Source organism: Hemitrygon akajei, unplaced genomic scaffold, assembly GCF_048418815.1.
Source record: "Hemitrygon akajei unplaced genomic scaffold, sHemAka1.3 Scf000105, whole genome shotgun sequence".
Taxonomy (NCBI): Eukaryota; Metazoa; Chordata; class Chondrichthyes; order Myliobatiformes; family Dasyatidae; genus Hemitrygon; species Hemitrygon akajei.
In genome coordinates this window covers 217,432-239,269 of record NW_027331991.1, presented here as the reverse complement: position 1 = coordinate 239,269, position 21,838 = coordinate 217,432, and the positions used below count along the sequence as shown (strand labels likewise).

The following is a 21,838-nucleotide window of genomic DNA, read 5'->3' as shown; positions in this document are numbered from 1 at the left end:
CCTAATTAGCAGCTCATCAAATTTTCCATTTCAGTATACATACAGCTAATTTTATATAACCATATAACAATTACAGCACGGAAACAGGCCATCTCGGCCCTTCTAGTCCGTGCTGAACGCTTACTGTCACCTAGTCCCACTGGCCCGCACTCAGCCCATAACCCTCCATTCCTTTCCTGTCCATCTAGCTACCCAATATTATTTTTTTTTTTAATGATAAAACCAAACCTGCCTCTACCACTTCTACCGGAAGCTCGTTCCACACAGCTACCAATCTCTGAGTAAAGAAGTTCCTCCTGGTGTTACCCCAAAACTTTTGCCCTTTAACTCTCAACTCATGTCCTCTTGTTTGAATCTCTCCTACTCTCAATGGAAAAAGCCTATCCACGTCAACTCTATCTATTCCTCTCATAATTTTAAATACCTCTATCAAGTCCCCCCTCAACCTTCTACGCTCCAAGGAATAAAGACCTAACTTGTTCAACCCGTCTCTGTAATTTTACATTGCTATTTATTAGTAAAGTGTCATTGAAATTTGGAAAAGATCCTGCTTGTAGCTAAGTATAATCCTTGATGAATAACGGTTTTATTCTTTCTATCTGATTGATACTGAAGACAATAAACTGATCAATCTCAGACTTGGTAATTATTTTGTAATCATTAGATTCTTTGGTCTTTTCAAATAATTAGATTAAAAACTTAAGAACACATATTTCTTTCTTCTTTACAATTTTCTACTGGAAATGGCATGAAAAAGACTTGAATCGTGAAATTGAGGTTCAGAGTTCACAATTTCTCATGGGACAAAGGAATAGCAGATCATCCAGTGAACAATATTGAAATTTAGATTGAGATTATGTGTTTGCGGGGTTTAACAAGGTGAAGTGATTGCTTGTGTATTCATTCAGTGTGTTCGGATGTATTCAGAGATTGAATGTCCCCTGTTTAAAGGAGCAGAAGACTCCGCTGGCAAATACACCAGGAATAAAAGGATAAAAGGTTGAGTAGACTGCCCTTACCTGTAAACTGTAGAGGGCAAAGGGACAGATGAAAAAGAATGGCACAATCTTTGCCTTGTAGCTGGTTGGAATGTAAAGGATTTGTGGCCCTGTTCTGCTGCTCTGTAACCTGCTCTGTGGAAAAGCCTAACCCTCTCATTTTAGACAAGTTTAAATGAACTTCCAAACTCATATGGTCAAAGCACTGGGGACAATAGATGCTTCTTTCACACAGAAAACTGAAGGGTGAGCCACAGACCCAGAGTAACAGCAAATGACAAATGGCTACATCTGTCACTGAGTGACTGCTCAGATGGTCAACTATCTGAGTTTTTTGATAGTGTGACCTAGAAAGAGAAGCCAGACCCCATCCTGTTGCAAGGCATCATATTCAAAATTTAATGGCCCAGTTATGTAGTTGTATAACAAGACTGCATGTCTGTTCTGTTCAGTTGCCATAGCAACAGAGCAGGCTTTGTTGAGGCACTTGTTTCTGATTATTTGAGCTCAGTATCATGGTGTCCTGCCCATGTTTATTGTGATCCTTTGCAGTATTGGGTTTATTTTCTGATTAAATATTATGAGTTGTCATTTATGATTTCAGACCAATAAAACACTTTGCAAGTATGAGTGTCAATACTGAAAAGCAACTGTAATTCAAGGATCATGACTATATTGCAAGTTCAAATTGATCAAATTCCAGCATAATCAGATGTCCAGTTTCTACGTTTCTCTGTCAGAGTACATTAGTTATCAACACATGTATGAACTATAAAAACCATGAGATTCCTCTTCCTGGAGACAGCCCGGAAACACTGTGCAACCCGTTCAAAGATAATGTCAAATGCCCAAAGTGCAAAAAAGAACATTTTGCAAATAACAATAAGAGTAAGAGTGAATAACAGAGAATATAAAGCTTATACTGTAGAGTCCTTGAAACAGTCAATGAATGTTCAGTTTATTTCAGATCAATTTAGTGCTGTGCCGTTCGTTGACTCCAGGCCGCAGAGTCAGTCACCACGATCAAAATTGCTCAAGATAGCCATTCAAGGTGAGTAAGCAGAAAATAGATATACATATAACATAAACTGCAGAGTCCTCTAACAATGTTCAATCTACAAACTGCAATAATCACATTTTGCTCAAAATCCAAGACTTTGCACCTTCGTCCAGTAGCTGCAAGCGAGGGAGAGGGCAACCTGTAAAGCACAGCCAGACGATACTGAGCACCCACTCGCCTTCCATTCTCATCCTTTTTGATTGCAACCTTGCTTGGCACATTAATTGGCGAACTGGTTGAGAATTGGAACTGATTGCAATCTACCATCTGGACACACACTCTGTTCTCAACCCTCTTGTCAACTGCATTAAATTCCCTCAGAGCCAGATTACTCAGTCGGCCCTCGGCCCGAAACGTCGACAGCGCTTCTCCCTATCGATGCTGCCTGGCCTGCTGTGTTCCACCAGCATTTTGTATGTGTTGTTGATCAAAATAAACTGCAGGTTCCAATTGCACATAGATTTGTGGTAGAAGAATATTTCTAAGAAGAAGTAATTTTGTGTGCTGTTTGTAGAACGTCGTCATTAGCCAGATTTGGAACAAGAAGGCAGGGATTCGGAACAAGAAGGCAGAGAACAAAGAAGGATTTCCAACGGAAAGATATTTTGAGATCTTGGGGGAAGAGAGAGGCCAGACTGCGCATGACATCAGCCAGTTGAGAGCGAACAGTTTAAGAAGAAGGCAGCCATATCTAGCGGGCAGCGTTGGGAATGGACGGTGGTGTGAGAGGCAGCAGAGTGAAAGTGCTTTGGCTTAATGGGCTTCGGCGGTAACAGGATGAGGAGAGCCAGTTGTTGATTGCAAAAGGAGGTAGTTTGTGTGTGAGGCCGGTGTTCTGTGGTCGGTGTCAGGTGAGAGAGGTTCTGGAGTCTCCCAGAGTCTCGGACAGCCACACCTGCACCCGGTGCATTGAGATGCAACTTCTAAGGGACTGTGTTAGGGAACTGGAGCTGCAGCTCGATGACCTTCGTCTGGTCAGGGAGAGTGAGTAGGCGATAGAGAGGATTTACAGACAGGTGGTCACTCGGGGACCATGGGGGACAGAGAAATGGGTCACAGTCAGGAGAGAGAAGGGGAAGACTCAGGTAGTAGAGAGTACCCCTGTGGCTATACCCCTTGATTATAAGTACTCCTGTTTAAGTACTGTTGGGGGGACTGCATGCCTGGGGGAAGCGACAGTGGCCGTGCCTCTGGCACAGAGTCTGTCCCTCTGGCTCAGAAGGGTAGGGAAAGGAAGAGGAAGGCAGTAGTGATAGGGGCTCAGACAGGCAACTCTGTGGACGCAGGAAAGAAACGCGGATGGTAGTTTGCTTCCCAAGTGCCAGGGTCAAGGATGTTTCAGATCGCGTCCAAGATATCCTGCGGTGGGAGGGAGAACAGCCAAAGGTTGTGGTACATGTTGATACCAATGCCATAGGTAGGAAAAGAGAAGAGGTCCTAAAAGAAGACTACAGGGAGATAGGAAGGAAGTTGAAAAGCAGGACCTCAAAGGTAGTAATCCCGAGATTACTACCTGTGCCAGGCAACAGTGAGAATAGGAATCGAATGAGGTGGAGGATAAATGCTTGGCTGAGGGGTTGAAGTAGGGAGCAGGGATTCAGATATCTGGTTCATTGGGACCTCTTTTGGGGTGGATGTAACCTGTACAAAAAGAATGGGTTGCACTTGAACTCCAGGGGGACCAATATCCTGGTGGGCAGGTTTGATAGAGCTGTTGGGGAGGGTTTAAACTAGTTTGGCAGTGGGGGGGGGGGTGGAATCAGAATGTGAGTGCAGGGATTAAGGTAGAAGGACAAGGGCATGATGCTAAGAGCTCTGAGTTGATGAGGAAGGACAGGCAGGGGACAGAACATGATTGTATCCAGTTAAAGTGGTTGAAATATCTGTATTTCAATGCCAGGAGTATTAGGAACAAGGAGGAAGAATTTAGAGCATGGATTAGTACATGTAACTACGATGTTGTGACCGTTACTGAAACTTAGTTGGAGGAAGGGCAGGATTGGATGATGCAGGACCTGGGGTTCAGGTGTTTTAAAGGGATAGGATGGGGGGTAGAAAGGGGGGAGTCGCATTACTGGTCAGGGGTAGTATCATGGCTATAAAAAGGGAGAACGCTGCAGAAGGAGTGTCCACAGAGTCAGTCTGGGTGGATGTCAGAAATAGGAAGGGATCAATCACTGTGCTGGGAATAGTCTATAGGCCCCCAAATAGCCCTCGGGACACCGACGAGCAGATAAGTAGGCAGATTTTAGAATGGTGCAGGAAATACTGGGTTGTAGCTATGGGTGATTTCAATTTCCCTCATATTGACTGGCACCTCCTGAGTGCAAGGGGGATAGATGGAGCTGAATTTGTCAGGTATGTTCAAGGATTCCTGACACAGTATGTGGACCGGCTGACGAAAGTAGAAACTATACTGGATCTAGTTCTGGGTATTGAACCTGGTCAGGTGACAGACCTCTTGGTAGGGGAGCATTTTGGTGAGTGTGACCACAACTCCCTTAGCTTCAGCATAGCTATGGAAAGGGATCAAATCAGACAAAATGGTAAAGTGCTTAACTGGCGAAGGGCTAGCTTTAAAGGGACGAGGCAGGAATCAGTGGGAGTAAATTGGAAACAATGTTCAAAGGGGAAAACACAGAAGTAATGTGGGAGAAGTTTAAGGACCACTTGAGCTTGGTTCAGGATAGGTTTGTCCCACTGAGGCAAGGAAAAAATGGTAGGAAGAGGGAACCATGGCTGATGAAACGTGAGGCAACTCGTCAAGAGGAAAAAGGAAGCACATGTTAGATATAAGAAGCAGGAAGTAGGCGGGGCTTATGAGAAATATAGGGTACCCAGGAGGGAGCTAAAGAAAGGACTTAGGAGAGCTCAAAGGAGGCATGTGAAGGCCTTGGCATGTAGGATCAAGGAGAACCCCAAGGTGTTCTATGCGTATGTGAAAAATAGGAGGATGATGAGAACGAAGGTGGGATCGCTAAAGGATAAAGAGGGCAACATGTGCCTGGAAGCAGAGGAAGTTGGGAAAGTCCGAAATGAACACTTTGCTTCAGTATTCACAGGTGAAAAGGATCTTGATCTCAGGACGAGGTTGAAGTAGAGCAGGCCTGTGTGCTGGACAATGTGGGGATTAAGGAAGACCAAGTGCTTGATCTTCTTAAAAAAACAATAAGATTGATAAATCCCTGGGGCCGGATATGATACACCTCAGGTTGTTGTGGGAATTGAGAGAAGAGATCGCAGGAGCATTAGCTATGATCTTTGAATCCTCTTTGGCTGCAGGGGAAGTGCCGGAGGACTGGAGAATGGCAAATGTACTTACCTAGTTTAAAAAAGGTAATAGGGAGAAACCCGGGAACTATAGACTGGTGAGTCTTACGTCGGTGGTATGCAAACTACTAGAAAGGATTCTTAAGGATAGGATCTACGAGCATTTGAAGAAGTACAGTCTACTCATGGATAGTGAAGGGAAGATCGTGCCTCACGAGCCTGATCGAGTTTTTTGAAGAGGTAACAAAATAAATTGATGAGGGTAAGGCAGTGGATGTGGTCTACATGGACTTTGGCAAAGGATTTGACAAGGTCTCTCATGAGAGACTCATCCAGAAAGTCATGAGGCATGGGATAAGTGGAACCTTGGCTGTTTGGATAAAAAATTGGCTTAAAGGAAGAAAGCAGAGGGTAGTTGTGGAAGAAATGTATTCTGCCTGGATCTCGGTGACTAGTGGAGTGCCACAGGATCTTTCCTGGGACCCCTGTTATTTGTGATTTTGATAAATGACCTGGATGTAGAGGCGGAAGGATGGGTGAGTAATTTGCGGATGACACGAAGATTGGAGGCATTGTGGATGGAGCTGTAGGTTGTTGAAGGTTACAAGCGAATATAGACAGGCTGCAGAGTTGGGCAGAAAAACGGCAGATGGAGTTTAATCCGGACAAGTGTGAGGTGATGCATTTTGGAAGGACAAACCAGAAGACTGTGTACAGCATTAATGGTCAGTTACTTAAGAATGTGGATTAACAATGAGACCTTGGGATTCAAATCCATACATCCCTCAAGGTCGCTGCACAGGTTGATAGGGTAGTTAAGAAGGCCTATGGGATGCTAGGCTTCATTAACAGGGCGATTGAATTCAAGAGTAGAGAGGTCGTGTTGCAACTCTACAAATCTCTGGTGAGACCCCACTTAGAGTATTGTATTCAATTCTGGTCACCTCATTATAGGAAGGATGTGGAAGCTATGGAGAGGGTGCAGAGAAGATTTACCAGGATGTTACCTGGTTTGGAGAACAAGGCATATGAAGCAAGGTTAGCAGAGCTGGGACTTTTCTCTTTTGAGCGTAGAAGAATGAGAGGGGACTTGATAGATGTCTACAAGATTATGAAAGGTATAGATAGGGTGGATAGTCAGTACCTGTTTCCCAGGGCACCAATAGCAAACACCAGAGGGCATAGGTACAAAATTAAGGGAGGGAAGTTTAGGGGAGACATCAGGGGTAAGTTTTTTACAGAGAGGTTTGACTTGCCAGGGATGGTGGCGGAGGCTAAAATATTAGGGGTATTTAAGAGCCTCTTGGACAGGCACATGGATGAAAGAAAAATGGAGAGTTATGGGGTAGTGTGGGTTTCGAACCTTTCATGGAGGGCTGAAGGGCTTGTACCGTACATTCCCTCACCGTTGGTAAACTCACGGGATTTTCAAAATCGTCTGTTGCTTGCAACATCAGAGAGATAGTTCGCCGTAAAATAAACCCCTTGAATGTGGGTCATACCTTGGTCGACTGGTTGCATCTGCGATGTTGTGTTAGGCAGCAGGAAACGCACTGTTGTATTACGATGAATGCTGTCCAAATGTTTAGAATGGGCTGGCGCATTGTCAAGCAACAAAATAACTTTAAAGGCAAGATTCGGTTTCCAGCACTAGTGTCCCGGAGCTGTGTTACCTTTACCTGATGCCGCTGTTTATAATTTCCAACTTTTATTCAAATGTTAAAGGGGTTCTCTGCCGCTCGGCTGATGGCCCAGGACATGGCATCGGACGCTTAGAAGGCACAGTTAAATACTTCAAGCACAAAATCACGACACCCTAGGTAAAACCAACAAAAGATTAAGAGCGCAACATCGCACATCCAAACCAATGCGAGACTGGCGGGAGTGAGATTATGCGGCGCGCGCAACTGACTTGTATTGGCAGGAAAGCTATGCTCATCCCAACAGTGAGACTGTGAGGTGTATGCACGTGACTTGTGTTGGAGGGAAAGCAGAGCTCACATATCTGTGAGTTTTGAACGCATATAAGGAGACATTAGTAGAAACAGGTTACGTGCATAACTTTGAATCCGCATAGTCGGAAGACGCATATAACGACGTTCTGGTGTATTGCAATTTAGACAGAGACGCCAGGTGACTTAAAAGTCTGATAGAGTCCTTTCTAGGGGCGGTGAGAGTTTGAGAAGCGAGTATCAAGTTGCAAATTATCGTCGTGCTGTAACAGAACGCCCTCTTAGGAGGAGGTATATCTATCTGCAGCGGCATAGTTACTGCAGGGCTTTCCGTATATCCCTGAGATAGTCGAGTCAATGTGTATTGTTGGCCATTGTAACGAAAGGCAAATAGGTACTGGATGACTTCGTGCAGGGGGATGCATAAGAAGGAAGAGCTTTAGTCGTCTACAGTGTACCTGTGGCTCTGGGAGGGAATCAAGTTCATTATAACATTGGTCCAGCACAACAGTCGAAATCGGTTACACGATTTGATTTCTTGGCCCGTAGGTCCTGTACGAACCGCCATTGTTCAGGTCTTCTCAGTTTAGTGACTGTCAAAATAGATGCGTTGCAAGGGCTCAGAAGAACCCCTTATTGAGGCAGGGGCTCGATCGCTGGCCTGATGCCCGTCAAGGCGTCTGGCAACAGGGCTACTGTCAGGCGCGTAGGCGCCTGGTCTGCCTCAATCACCCGTTGGGGATTACTATCTTGCCATTAATGTTATTAATGTTGAGCCCATAATTCTGGGTTCACTTGCTGAATGACGGCAGTTCCTGACGAGTGGGATTGAGGAGGAGGCGGGGGATGAAAACAAGAACATGCCCCTTCTGTTCGCTTGGGGGCAATCATAATAATGCCGGCTTTTGGATTCAGGAATTGTACCCTGGGTTCCCTTCATTGGGGCAGTTCAACCCGTACTCTCTTCACCATAGGGCCCAAGTCATTTGGCATGAAAGGGGGTTTCGGAGCTGAAAAGTCATGGGGTGTCTGTGTGTGACGAGATCTGGAGGATTATTCTAAAGTGGACTGTTCCTTTAAACGAGAGAGAGAGGGAGCGAACAGCTTGTGTGCCAATTCAGCAGCAGGAAGACAGAAAGTCTGAGTTGCCTTGGAAACTGAAAGGCGGAGCTATGTGATGGACAGCTCGTGTTCAGCACCTGGAGATATATACAAGGTCGTTGACTTTTTAATCAGACACACCACAGGAGACACACAAGACACACCACAGGAGACACACGACTCCAGAGGCAAGGAGGACACTGGTGAGCTTTGTGTGCCCACGACAAGGGTGAGGTTTTTGCTCGCAGTGTGGACAAAGGGGTGTCCGATGGAACGCTATCGGTATGTTCAACCCTGACCTGGGTTGATAGCGTTACCGTGGAAACTGTCCCCTTTTCTGTGGTCAGTTACGACGTTCAATTTGCACAAAGCCTGATCCTAGTAGATTAACGGGTGAGTTACTGGCTATAACAAACGTTTCCTCAATCTCTTTCCCCTCTACTCTAATTTCCACGGGCTGGGATAATGGATCCGACATGGGGATTCCGGCTAGCCTCGCGGTTTTTTTACTCATAGTACTCTCAGGCAGTGCCACAGAGTGGCTGACGGACGGATTAGAGGCGCCGGAATCGATCAGGACATGGACTCCTTTCTTTGCTATTTCGACATCTAGGAATGGATCCTCCTGCGGGTCCTCATGAGGCCTGATCAGAGCTACTTGATTCGTCTTCCCCTCGCAGCCTCCCTCCTGGGACCCGAACGTCTTACGAAAAGTAAAATGTTTCCCGGGGTTTTTCGCGGGTCATTCTTTCCAACTGCCTCTCCTAACCCTTCTCTCCGCTCCGCCTCGGCTCTCTCTGGCCTAGTGCCCCTTGTGCCGACATCTCCTACATATGTTGTCCCAGGGCCTTGGCCGAACTCTCGCCTTCCACTCCCCTTTCTGTGTGTACTGCCTCCCTTCTCCCGTGATCTTAAACAACCCATTTCGTTCCATGTTGGTCAGGGTGTGGTTTACCACATTCCGTTGCTGGGTCTGCCGGATCAGATTGGTCGATTAAAAGGCAGGGGCGACCTCGGGTCGGAGTCAGTTCGGGAGGGTTTGTACAGCCCACCGGGCACTTTGCTGGTCCAGGGGTATTTCCGCATTAAATTCCGCATTGTAATCATTGACGGTCTCTTATTTCTTTTGCACGAACTTCTCTGAAGTCTCCATGTTGTAGGGCTGCGACAGGAATAGGGCCTTTAATTTCATAGCCTGTCGGGCTTCCTCGCTGACTGACGTTGGTAGCCTTGGCAGCGAGATGATGAGCTCCGCCCCAGCCCAGGAAGTTCTGTATACGATACGGAGCAGCCCCCGTAAATTGCCAGGCAGCGGGTTAAATATTTGACAGTTCCGAGTGAGCAAATTATGAAAAGCTACACGTTCATAAATCAGGGCGTCGCTGATCAGATTGCGAACCTCAGGCGAGGTCCAGCATTATAAAATAGGGATATCGTCCATGATTAACCGGGGGAATTGAGAGCCTCCCCCCCCCCCCACTTTGCTATCGGGAAACACCTCTCCGTGGAGACTGGACCATCCATGAACGGACAGTCTGTCCCCGCCCGTAGGCTCCGGAAGGATCCGGCACAGGGTCGGGGCTCCAGTCCAGGCGAGCGAACATCCGGTGCCGCCACAGCGTGGGCTAGCTGCCCTTTCTGGGGGTTTTTTCGTTGCATTCTCACTGCCATTGCAATAACTTCCGTAACATAATCAGGCGCGTCACAGAACGGCGGAGGCGCTAGCTGCGGCTACAAGCTTCCCAATGGGGCCTTCGGACTGATACTAGAATCTGCAATGGGACTATGAATTTCCCATTTCTTGGCCTTTACCTTAGGGCGCTGCTGCCGGTTTTCCATCTCTTCCCATTTGGTAAAAACGTAATTAAGATTCCAATTAGGATCGCCAGCCCCCCAGTCTCAGTGTCTCCGTACCAATATCCGATTTTTAAGAAACCGAAAGAGTCTCCGTAGGGCCAATCTACTTGATCCAACTATGTAAATCGCTGGAAAATGTAACACAGTACCTGTTGTCCAATGTTTCCAACCAAACCTTATCGGTGGGCGAACCCAGGGGAACTCACGGGTCGCGCAACAATTGCTTTGTGCTCTTGCGTTTTGAAATTTTCGTCTCTGTGTCCTTATTCTTTGCGATCTGTCGTTCATGGGGGCGCCCCTTATACTTTTCCGATCAAGTTGGCTTGACCAAGACTTACTGGCCTGGTTTCCCATTTTAACATATACGTCTATTTTTATTTATTAGTGTTATTAGTATTCTACGTTCTATTTCTTATGCATTCACGCCTTGTAATCAACTGATTACCATGCACGAATTCCTGGATCCTCTTAAATTCCAGAAAAATATATGTTGTCCGTTAGCTCTGGTTTCCCTCTCCCAGTTTCCTTCTTGTTCTTACCAAGACTCAGGAACTGGGCACCGGCCGGTCAGGGACGGCCTTACTCAAACCTCCCCTGGTCCAGGTCTTGATTCCCGTCTTTCAGGGAAGCGTCACAGGGAGGGATGAGATTCCTTTCCGAGGGATAGGATGCAGGGATATATAGGGATCCCATCCTCGCCGCCAGATTGTCCGGGATTTTCCTTTCCACACAAGAATGGGACCCGGGTTTTCGTTAGGAGACTCTTTATTGACGTGACGTAGAGAGCAGTCCCTCTGGAGAGCAACGCCCTCGCTTGCAATCCTTATGGTTGATTCTAACGGGTATGGTTTTGTCAATATTTCCATATTTGGTATTGTTCTGAGCAAGCTGGAGGGGAAAAAACACTGAAGTCACGTGGCCTCGTGGTGCACAGCTGCAGGCCAGAGGGCGTAGTGTTTCGTTGACGCTAGAGGGTGACATCAGGGTTTTTTTGCTGATCCAAGCATTAAGCAATACAGACACAAGATGCTATGTCACAAACAGTGCCGAGTAAGACCCCAATGATTCTCTCGGCGGTTTTTACTATCCCCTGTGCTTCGATGCCTTGCAACTTCCATGCCATAGAAACATGGAGCCGGACATGACATTACCCATGGTGTTCTGGCCGATGCTGCTCTACCTTTCTGACTAGTGAGAAGATGGTGTGGGTGCAGATTAGATCGTTACTTACGTGCACACCCAGGAAATTCGTGCTCCTGACCCTCTCCAGGGCAGAGCCATTGATCAGCAATGGAGACTGTTCGATCTGTGCCTTCTTGGTCCCACATCTTACCCAAGCTGACACTCGTACTGTTGTTCTCCCACCATTTAACAAGCGCCTCTACCTGCTCCGTACGCTGAATCAACATTGTTGCTGATGATACCAACCATTGTAATATCATCAGCGAACCTGATGATGTTGTTCGAGCTGAGTCTGGCAGTGGGGACGTCAGACATCAGTTTGGGGAGCAGCGGACTGGGCACACAACCTGGGGGTGGGGGTGATCAGTGCTCAGCGTAAAGGAGCCTGTAATGTTGCTGCCAACACGAACTGACTGAGTCTTCCCGTCAAGAAGTCCAACATCCTGTTACAGAGAGCAGTGCTGTGTCACAACGAGAGTACTTTACCCACCAGCCTCTGAGTTATGACCGTGTTAACGCCCAGCTGAGGTCTGTGAACAATATCCTGGTGTAGGAACCATCGTCTTCACGGTGGAACAAGTCAAGTAGAAGGGCAAGGCTATGACATCATCAATGGAACCACTGCGGAGGTAGAAGAACCGGAAATGACCCAATATAACCGGAAGGTGATATTTTATTCAACCCAGTAGCAACCTTTCAATGCACAGCAGGACTGCTGAAGACAGTTACACTGCGTGTTGTTATTTAGCCCAGTTATCGTTGCTCTCCGGGGCACCGAAATCATGGCGGCTGCCTTGAAACTTGAAGAGAAGTTGGATTCTTTCTGAGAGATTTTAAAGTTGCCCGATAAGACTTCTCTTACCGGTGCCATATGGTCCCTTGGCAGATGACTGGTAAATTGCCCGGCTCTGCGGGTTTGCAAGGGTTTTCCCTGGGTAGTGTCCTCCTCACTTCGGCCCTGGCCAAACAAGGTGTTTGTTCCTCTGGAAGAGAGGGGCTTTTTTCAATGGCAAATCATTCCATTGGTCCAATCATGTACACAAAGCATTCAGCCCATCAGAAATGGAGGCGTCGCACTTATTGAGGAGTAGGGTCCACTTGTAATCTGTTTGGTATTTGCATATATTCTTGCCATATTTGACAGTTCCGCGTGTCCCTGCTGTCATATAGGTGTCTGTGCATTTTCTATACGAACTTCCGCATCAGCCCCCGCTGCACGCTATCCGCTCCCTTGCGTTCTGCGGGTTTGTTACGTGGGAACATGAATGGTTCAGGACAGAAGGATTTGAGGAGAACAGAACAAGCAGGAACAGAGAAACAAAACATGCCGACAATTTACCTGAGCAGAGGAGACAGGAACAAATGGAGTAGTTGTTGGAAATATCGAAGGGTTGCAGGAGTTTCAAAATCACGGACGTCCCGATGATTCTGAAAAGAGACACTGGTCAGATTTAATCATTGCTTGCCGGGGATTACAGTCTCAGTGATACACTCCCACCGACTCTCCACTCCGCCTGGGGGCACCGAAACAACCCCACACAAACAGCAAGAGCACCTCAGGCTGCTGTTCCCGATGGAACTCGGCGTCTAACACCATCATCCGCTCAGCACGAATCAACAAGCTTCAGATGGGCTCCGCTTCTCTCTCCGCAACCGGATCCGCAGTTCCCTCGGCGGGAGTTCACACTCAATGCAGATCAGTAAAAACTACTTCTTGCTCGCTGAGAGTTAACACAGGCACACCTGAAGGATGTGTGCTCAGTCGACTGCTGTACAATCTGTCATGTTTGTATATTTAAACATAGCCACAAGATCTGTGATATTATCGCATATTCTGAAGAAAGTTTTTTTGTTAGAATCTCAGCTGACGGCGAAAATTGCAAAATCTTGCAAAATGTCACGGACGTACATGTACATGTAAGTCACGTGAGCCCCTTTCCCGCTCCCATTTTACCGCAGATCTGCCTTGTTTCCGAGGCTCCACCCCCAGCTCTGATGACATGAATTACAGTCCTGACTTTCCTTCAGTTCTGTGTTGAAGCGGGTCGGCGGCGGCGGCGGATCGTCTGTAGGATCCGGATTAGGAGACGACCATCACCCCCAGAGTCGGGAATCCGGGGGAGGGTTCACTGTCCGGGTGTGAAAACAAGTTCTCATCGGTGAGTACTGAGGCCGGTCCCGAGTGTGGGCGTCTGATGTAAGGTAATGCACCCAGTTAACTTCCCCGATCTGCCGGCCTCTCTGCGCTTGCTGGACAGAACCTGCCGGGGTCGGTCTGTGTTGTGGGACCTTCACAACATTCCGACTGAGATGATCCACCGCTCAGCCCCTCTTGCCCTGGTCCTAGGAGCGTGATGGGATGGTGATACTGAGACTGCACTCATCCATTGAGGTTTATCCCGGGAACTTTACCTTCATCACCCGGCCCCGCATCGGGTCCAAACTTCACCTGGATCGATAGCCGGTGTCTACAATGGAACAGCTTCTGCACTGCTGAAGTTCTGTAGAGCTGGAACTGGCAGCAGATGTATTGCACCTCGAAGGGGTTAAAACAGCAACTGGTATTTTAGTTTAAGCATTACAAAATGGCAGAGTGTTCAGTATTCATTGTGGTCATAAGGGAACTCAGAGCATGTGAGGTAGAGAATGTAACTTCCTTTTTCGTTTACTTCTGGTGGGCCTCTTCCTCAGTCACCAGGGAAACAGCCCACCACAGCTTCAAGGAGTGGTGAAGATTTTTATCACTCTACACATCCCTTTAGCAGAAGTTCAGTGGCAACAGGATCCAGTGTGGATTCGAGGGTGTTTTGAGCATGTACTGTATGGAATATATAATGTCTGTGCTGGAATGAACAGATGACTAATGAATGTTGGGATTGTATTTATGCAAATCTTTTTTAGAATGTCACAAACATCTTGTAATCGGTCAATATTTGTGAATCAAACAAAAGAGAAAAATCTGTTTCCAGGGATATATTTACCATTTAATATTGAAATATGTTGTTCCTGTTCCACTACTGGAAAAGTGGCGGCCAGCTGATTTGGTGTAGATTCCACTCAACAACATAATAATCAATAATATGCCCAGAGACATGACAAAACGTATCCGGGGCCATTTTGTAAATCACGGAACGAAAGTCAACTCGATCCCCGTCCAGACAAGGGTCCTTCAGGTTACAATTCAGTCATGGGTTGGTGTAGGAGTGCTCTTTTTTTTTTGAACTGTGAATAGTTGAGGCACTGCAGCACATTAGCGGTAGAAAAGAGCTCTGGGAGGGCTGGGCCATTCGTTATCATCCTGGGATGAGGAGACCAGGAACATGGAAATTCCAGTGTTTGGTGTTCGCCCGATCTTGTTGCTTCTACAGATGGCACTGGACATTCCTCCTTCCGCGATGAAGCAGACGCCTCGGACAGATAGGCACGGGTTGCGAGGAATTCTGATTACTGTGTGAGACAGGGGAAGATGTGTGATCATCTTGGGGATGGCTTGGGGTGGGTTGGGACCCTGTGAGGATGGGTCCAGGGATATCACACAGGTTTTGATACATATATAATGGACACGTCGTCCTAGCTGCCCAGGAGTATGAGGTGATGCGTTAGTGTTAATGCTCTGTGCTCAGATGTTTGGTTCTGGAGTTCCTTTGGAAGCAAAGAAGGGAATAAGTTGCCATTGCTTCCCTCACAGTGAGAGGCTGAGAGTTAATGGGCAGTTCCGTGTTTGCAGCAGTAAACATGACCGGGGTTTAGTGTTCAATCCGTGTTTGGAAAGTCCCTCTCACTGTCCCCTACAGTCAGCTAGTGAGAGTCAAATAGAAACTCCAGAAGGAGAAGCTGGAGACAGGCGCATCGATATTACAGAAGTACCAGCATTGCAGTGGTGTACAGGGAATTACCGAGGCAGGAGAGGGGAATTGGCCAGAATCACTCGCAGGGATGGCAACAGAGCAGCAATTTGTGGGAAGTTGGAGGATGGGTGAGGTTGTAAAACAAACAAAAGACAACAAAAGTTGTTAAAAAAGCAGAGGTAGTATACCAAAGTAATCGAGCCGATAACATTAAAAAGGCTCCTAAACGTTTCTTCAGATACGTAAGTTGTAAAAGAGAGGCACGACGGGATATCAGAACGCTGCAAACTGGGGATGTAGTAAATGCGGGACAAGGAATGGCGGACGAACTGAAGATGTATTTTGAACTGATCTTCATGGAGGAAGTCTCTAGCAGTATATTGGAAGTTCAGGGGGCATCAAGTGTGTGAAGTAACCAAAACCAGAGAGAGGTTTCTTGGGAAACTGAAAGGTCTGAAATTAGATCTGTCACCTGGATTTGATGGCGTGGACCCCAGAATGTGGTCTCAGGTTACTTGTAGACCCGTCAGAAAATATGCGGCAGTCTTGTCTGACAAATCTGATGGAGTTCTTTGAAGAAATAACAAGCAGGATAGACAAAGGGAAATCGGTTGATGCTGTGTGTTTGGATTTTCAGAAGGTCTTTGTTTGCTTCAACACGTAAGGTTGCTTAAAAAGCTACGAGATCACGGTATTACAAGAAAGATTCTAACATTGATAAATCAGTGGTTGATTGGAAAGGGGCAAAGCGTCGGAATAAAAGGAAGCTTTCTGTATTGGTCCCAGTGACAGTGATTTTCCACAGGGGTTTGTGTTGGGACCGATTATTTTCCGTCATATGTTAATGATTTGGACAATATAATTGATGGTTCTGTTGCAAAGTTTGCAGACAGAATGAAGATAGGTAGAGGGGCAAGCAGTTTTGAGGAATTAGAAAGTCTACAGAAGGACTTACACAGTTAGGAAACAGAGCAAGGAAATGGAATAAGGTGTCGAGAAGTGTATGGTAGACGAAATGAAAAGGGTTAGTTATTTTCTAAATACAAAAGAAAACTGAGGTGCAAAGGGGTTTGTGGGTCGTTGTGCAGGATTCCCTGAAGGTTAATTTGCAGGTTGAGTCTGTGGTGAGGAAGACTAATGCGATGTTAGCATTCATCTCAAGAGGACTAGAATATTAAAGCAAGGATGTGATGTTGAATCTGTATAAAGCACTGGTGAGGCCGAACTTGGAGTATTGTGAGCAGGTCTGGGCCTCTTAACTTCGAAAGGAATGTGGTGAAACTGCAGAGCGTTCAAAGGGTGTTCGCAAAAGTGATTCGAAGATTAAATGGCTTCTCATGTGAACCGCGTTTGATGGCTCTGGGCCAGTACTCACTGAAATTTAGAAGAATCAGTGGTGACTTTATTGAAACATACCGAATGGTGAAAAGCTTGGATAGAGTTGATGTAGAGATGATGTTTCCTCTGGTGGGAGACTCTACGAGCGGATGACACTACTTCAGAATAGAGGGCCCCCTATTAGAACATGGCAAGCAGGGATTTAATTTACCAGAGAATGTTGAATCTGTGGAAGTTTTTTTTTGCCTCAAGCAGCTATGTAGGTCAAATCTTTATATATATATATATTTAAGACGGAGTTTGATTGGCTCTTGACTGGTGAGTGCATGGAAGGATTTGATAAGATGGCAGGAGCTTGGGAATGTCAGGAAAACTGGATCAGCCATGATGAAAGTGCGGAGCAGACTCGATGGGCCAAATGGCCTAATTCTGCTCCTTTATCGTATGGTCGAATGGAGATAGAACATAACTTACAGCATAGAATAGTACATCACGGGAACACGCTCTTTGGAATCAAACCTGGAATAATTTTCCTGAACTGCCTTTTAACCCTCTCCATTTCAAACATCCTTTCTCATGTTAGGGGCCCAAACCTGCGCACAATACTCTCAGTGTTGCCTTATCAGGTCTCTATATATTCTCAACAGTACATCCTTCTTTCTATATTATAGTCCTCTTGAAATAAATTCAAACATCGCAATTGCCTTCTTCACCACCGACTCGGCCTGTATATTAACCTGTCGGGAAAACTGCACCAGCACTCCCAAGTCTCTTTGCAGCTTAGTAGGTTTTTTTGATTTTCGAAATTTTGACCCAACCTGTCCACGATCTCCACACAATTAAAATGGGAAATCTGTTTGTTTTTATCATGTCCTGAGGTGCAATGAAAATCTTGTTTTGCATAACATCCATACAGATCAATAGAGCACAACAGAACATTGAGGTGATACAGGGTAAGTGGAGCTACAGAGTGTAACAAAGCATCATTGTTTCAGAGAAACCAAAGCGCACATTGGCATACGGTGCAAGGTCATAGCAAGATACATTTTGAGGTTAAGGTGCATCTTATCTAGCTGGGGTGCATTCAGTTTGCTTATAGCAGCAGAATGGAAGCCGTCCTTGAGCCTGGTGATTTGTGTTTTCCACTGAGTGTGTAACCTTCGTCTCAGGTGGAAAGCGAGGATGACCAGGACCGTGAGGTTATTCTGCCTGCTTTACTGATACAACAAGAAGTTCATACACAGCTCATGGCGGGCAGTCTGGCTTTCGCGATGTCTACAGCTCTCCACAGTTCCTGGCAGTCATGAGTAAAGTAGTAGCAGAACGAACGCGTAAAGTATCCTGTTGGGATAATTTCTATGGTAGGTTGATAAAATTTCGTGAAGGACAATGGTTATATGCCAAAATTCCTATTGCTAGTTCAATCTCTGTCATTTTAGAATCTTTTCCATGCAATAGAAGGTCTTGTAAATTCAATATCTGTGTATTGCTGGAGAACAACTTGTGATTGAGCTTGATCCATTCTCACACCTGTTTCATTCAGCTTATTCCATGCCGATTTTGTTCACCCTCTGTCCAGCCTGTATCCCATCACTTCAATGATATATATCAATAACCTTGTTCAACCTCTGTCCAGCCTGTATCCCACCACCTCAATGATATATATCAACCATCTTGTTCAACCTCTGTCCAGCCTGTATCCCACCACCTCAATTATATATATCAACCATCTTGTTCAACCTCTGTCCAGTCTGTATCCCACCACCACAATGATATATATCAACCATCTTGTTCAACCTCTGTCCAGTCTGTATCCCACCAACTCAATGATATATATCAACCATCTTGTTCAACCTCTGTCCAGCCTGTATCCCGCCACCTCAGTGATATATATCAACCATCTTGTTCAACCTCTATCCAGTCTGTATCCCACCACCTCAATGATATATATCGACCATCTTGTTCAAACCCTGCCCAGTCTGTATCCCACCAACTCAATGATATATATCAACCATCTTGTTCAAACTCTGTCCAGTCCGTATCCCACCACCTCAATGATATATATCAACCATCTTGTTCAACATCAGTCCAGTCTGTATCCCACCACCTCAATGATATATATCAACCATCTTGTTCAAACTCTGCCCAGTCTGTATCCCATCACCTCAATGATATATATCAACCATCTAGTTCAACCTCTGTCCAGTCTGTATCCCACCACCTTAATGATATATATCAAACATTTTGTGTCATCTCTGTCCAGTCTGTATCCCACCACCTCAATGATATATATCAACCATCTTGTTCAACCTCTGTCCAGTCTGTATCACACCACCTCAATGACATATATAACCATCTTGTTCAATCTCTGTCCAGACTGTATCCCACCACCTCAATGATATATATCAACCATCTTGTTCAACCTCTGTCCAGACTGTATCCCGCCACCTCAATGATATATATCAACCATCTTGTTCAACCGCTATCCAGTCTGTATCCCACCACCTCAATGATATATATCAACCATCTTGTTCAAACCCTGCCCAGTTTGTATCCCACCACCTCAATGATATATATCAACCATCTTGTTCAACCTCTGTCCAGCCTGTATCCCACCACCTCAATGATATATATCAACCATCTTGTTCAACCTCTGTCCAGACTGTATCCCGCCACCTCAATGATATATATCAACCATCTTGTTCAACCTCTGTCCAGTCTGTATCCCACCACCTCAATGATATATATCAACCATCTTCTTCAACCTCTGTCCAGTCTGTATCCCACCACCTCAATGATATATAGCAACCATCTTGTTCAACCTCTGTCCAGTCTGTATCACACCACCTCAATGACATATATAACCATCTTGTTCAACCTCTGTCCAGACTGTATCCCACCACCTCAATGATATATATCAACCATCTTGTTCAACCTCTGTCCAGACTGTATCCCGCCACCTCAATGATATATATCAACCATCTTGTTCAACCGCTGTCCAGTCTGTATCCCACCACCTCAATGATATATATCAACCATCTTGTTCAACCTCTGTCCAGTCTGTATCCCACCACCTCAATGATATATATCAACCATCTTCTTCAACCTCTGTCCAGTCTGTATCCCACCACCTCAATGATATATATCAACCATCTTGTTCAACCTCTGTCCAGTCTGTATCCCACCACCTCAATGACATATATCAACCATCTAGTTCAACCTCTGTCCAGTCTGTATCCCACCACCTTAATGATATATATCAAACATTTTGTGTCATCTCTGTCCAGTCTGTATCCCACCACCTCAATGATATATATCAACCATCTTGTTCAACCTCTGTCCAGTCTGTATCACACCACCTCAATGACATATATAACCATCTTGTTCAACCTCTGTCCAGCCTGTATCCCACCACCTCAATGATATATATCAACCATCTTGTTCAACCTCTGTCCAGACTGTATCCCACCACCTCAATGATATATATCAACCATCTTGTTCAACCTCTGTCCAGCCTGTATCCCACCACCTCAATGATATATATCAACCATCTTGTTCAACCTCTGTCCAGACTGTATCCCGCCACCTCAATGATATATATCAACCATCTTGTTCAACCTCTGTCCAGTCTGTATCCCACCACCTCAATGATATATATCAACCATCTTCTTCAACCTCTGTCCAGTCTGTATCCCACCACCTCAATGATATATATCAACCATCTTGTTCAACCTCTGTCCAGTCTGTATCCCACCACCTCAATGACATATATCAACCATCTAGTTCAACCTCTGTCCAGTCTGTATCCCACCACCTTAATGATATATATCAAACATTTTGTGTCATCTCTGTCCAGTCTGTATCCCACCACCTCAATGATATATATCAACCATCTTGTTCAACCTCTGTCCAGTCTGTATCACACCACCTCAATGACATATATAACCATCTTGTTCAACCTCTGTCCAGCCTATATCCCACCACCTCAGTGATATATATCAACCATCTTGTTCAACCTCTGTCCAGCCTGTATCCCACCACCTCAATGATATATATCAAACATCTTGTTCAACCTTCACAAGACGACCAACCTTTTTGTCTGCTGAAAACTTGGAAACCCACCCTTCTACCCCCACATCGATGCCGTTAATAAAAACATATTCCTCTTATCCTTGCTTCCTAAACCTTCCACCTGACTAGATTATCCACCTCACTTCATCCTACCATTCTTTATTTTCCTCACCGAGACAAATTTATCCCTAACATCCTGCAAGAGATACTCAAACATTGACCACATGCCCATAGTACAATTCGCTGCAAAAAAAAAACATCATCACAATTCGCAAACGTAAGTTCTAGCCTTCTAGCCTCACAATTTGCCCTTCCCCAATTAAAAAGTTTCCTGTCCTCTCTGATTCTATCCTTTTCCATGATAATGCTAAAAGTCAGGGAGCGGTGATCACTGTCCCCCAGATGCTCACCCACTGCGAAATCTGTGACCTGACCCGGTTCGTTACCTAATACTAGATCTAGTATGGCATTCCCCCTAGTCGGCCTGTCAAAATACTGTGACAGGAATCCGTCCTGGACACACTTAACAAACTCTGCCCCGTCTAAACCCTTGGAACTAATCAGGTGCCAGTCAATATTAGGGAAGTTAAATTCACCGATGATAACAACCCTATTACTTTTGCACCTTTCCAAAATCTGCCTCCCAATCTGCTCCTACCAGGGGGCCTACACAATATTCCCAATAGATTAACTGCTCCCTTCCTGTTCCAGACTCCCACCCATACTGACTCAAAAGCATCCTGCTACATTACCTACCCTTCCTGTAGCTGTAATAGTATCCCTGACCCAGTAATGCCACCCCTCCACCCCTTCACCCCCCCCCCACTTTATCCCTTTTAAAGCACTGAAATCTAGAAATATTTATAATCCATTCCTGCTCTGGTGCCAGCCAGGTCTCTGTAATAGCCACTACATTATAACTCCATGAATGTATCCAAGCTCTCAGTTCATCACCTTTGTTCCTGATGCTTCTTGCATTGAAGTACACACACTTTAGCACTTCTACCTTACTACGTTTAGACCCTTTATTCTGCTTCTCGTTCCTCAAAGCCTCTTTATATGTTAGATCTGGCTTTACTCCATGCACTACTTCTGCTGCTCTGTCTTTCTCTATTTGAGGGCCAGACGCCTCTTCCCCAGTCTCTTCAGTTTGGCACCTGA

General features: G+C 45.6%; 1 protein-coding gene across 1 annotated transcript in view; it reads left to right on the top strand.

The window, feature by feature from the left end:
• The window catches only part of LOC140723239 (NACHT, LRR and PYD domains-containing protein 12-like), a 177,275-nt gene that overhangs the window by 116,185 nt on the left and 39,252 nt on the right, over positions 1-21,838 (top strand). Inside the window, exon 14 of the mRNA XM_073037838.1 lies at positions 336-339. Within this exon, the coding sequence (XP_072893939.1) occupies positions 336-339 (4 nt within the window). The remainder of the gene's footprint in view (positions 1-335; positions 340-21,838) is intronic.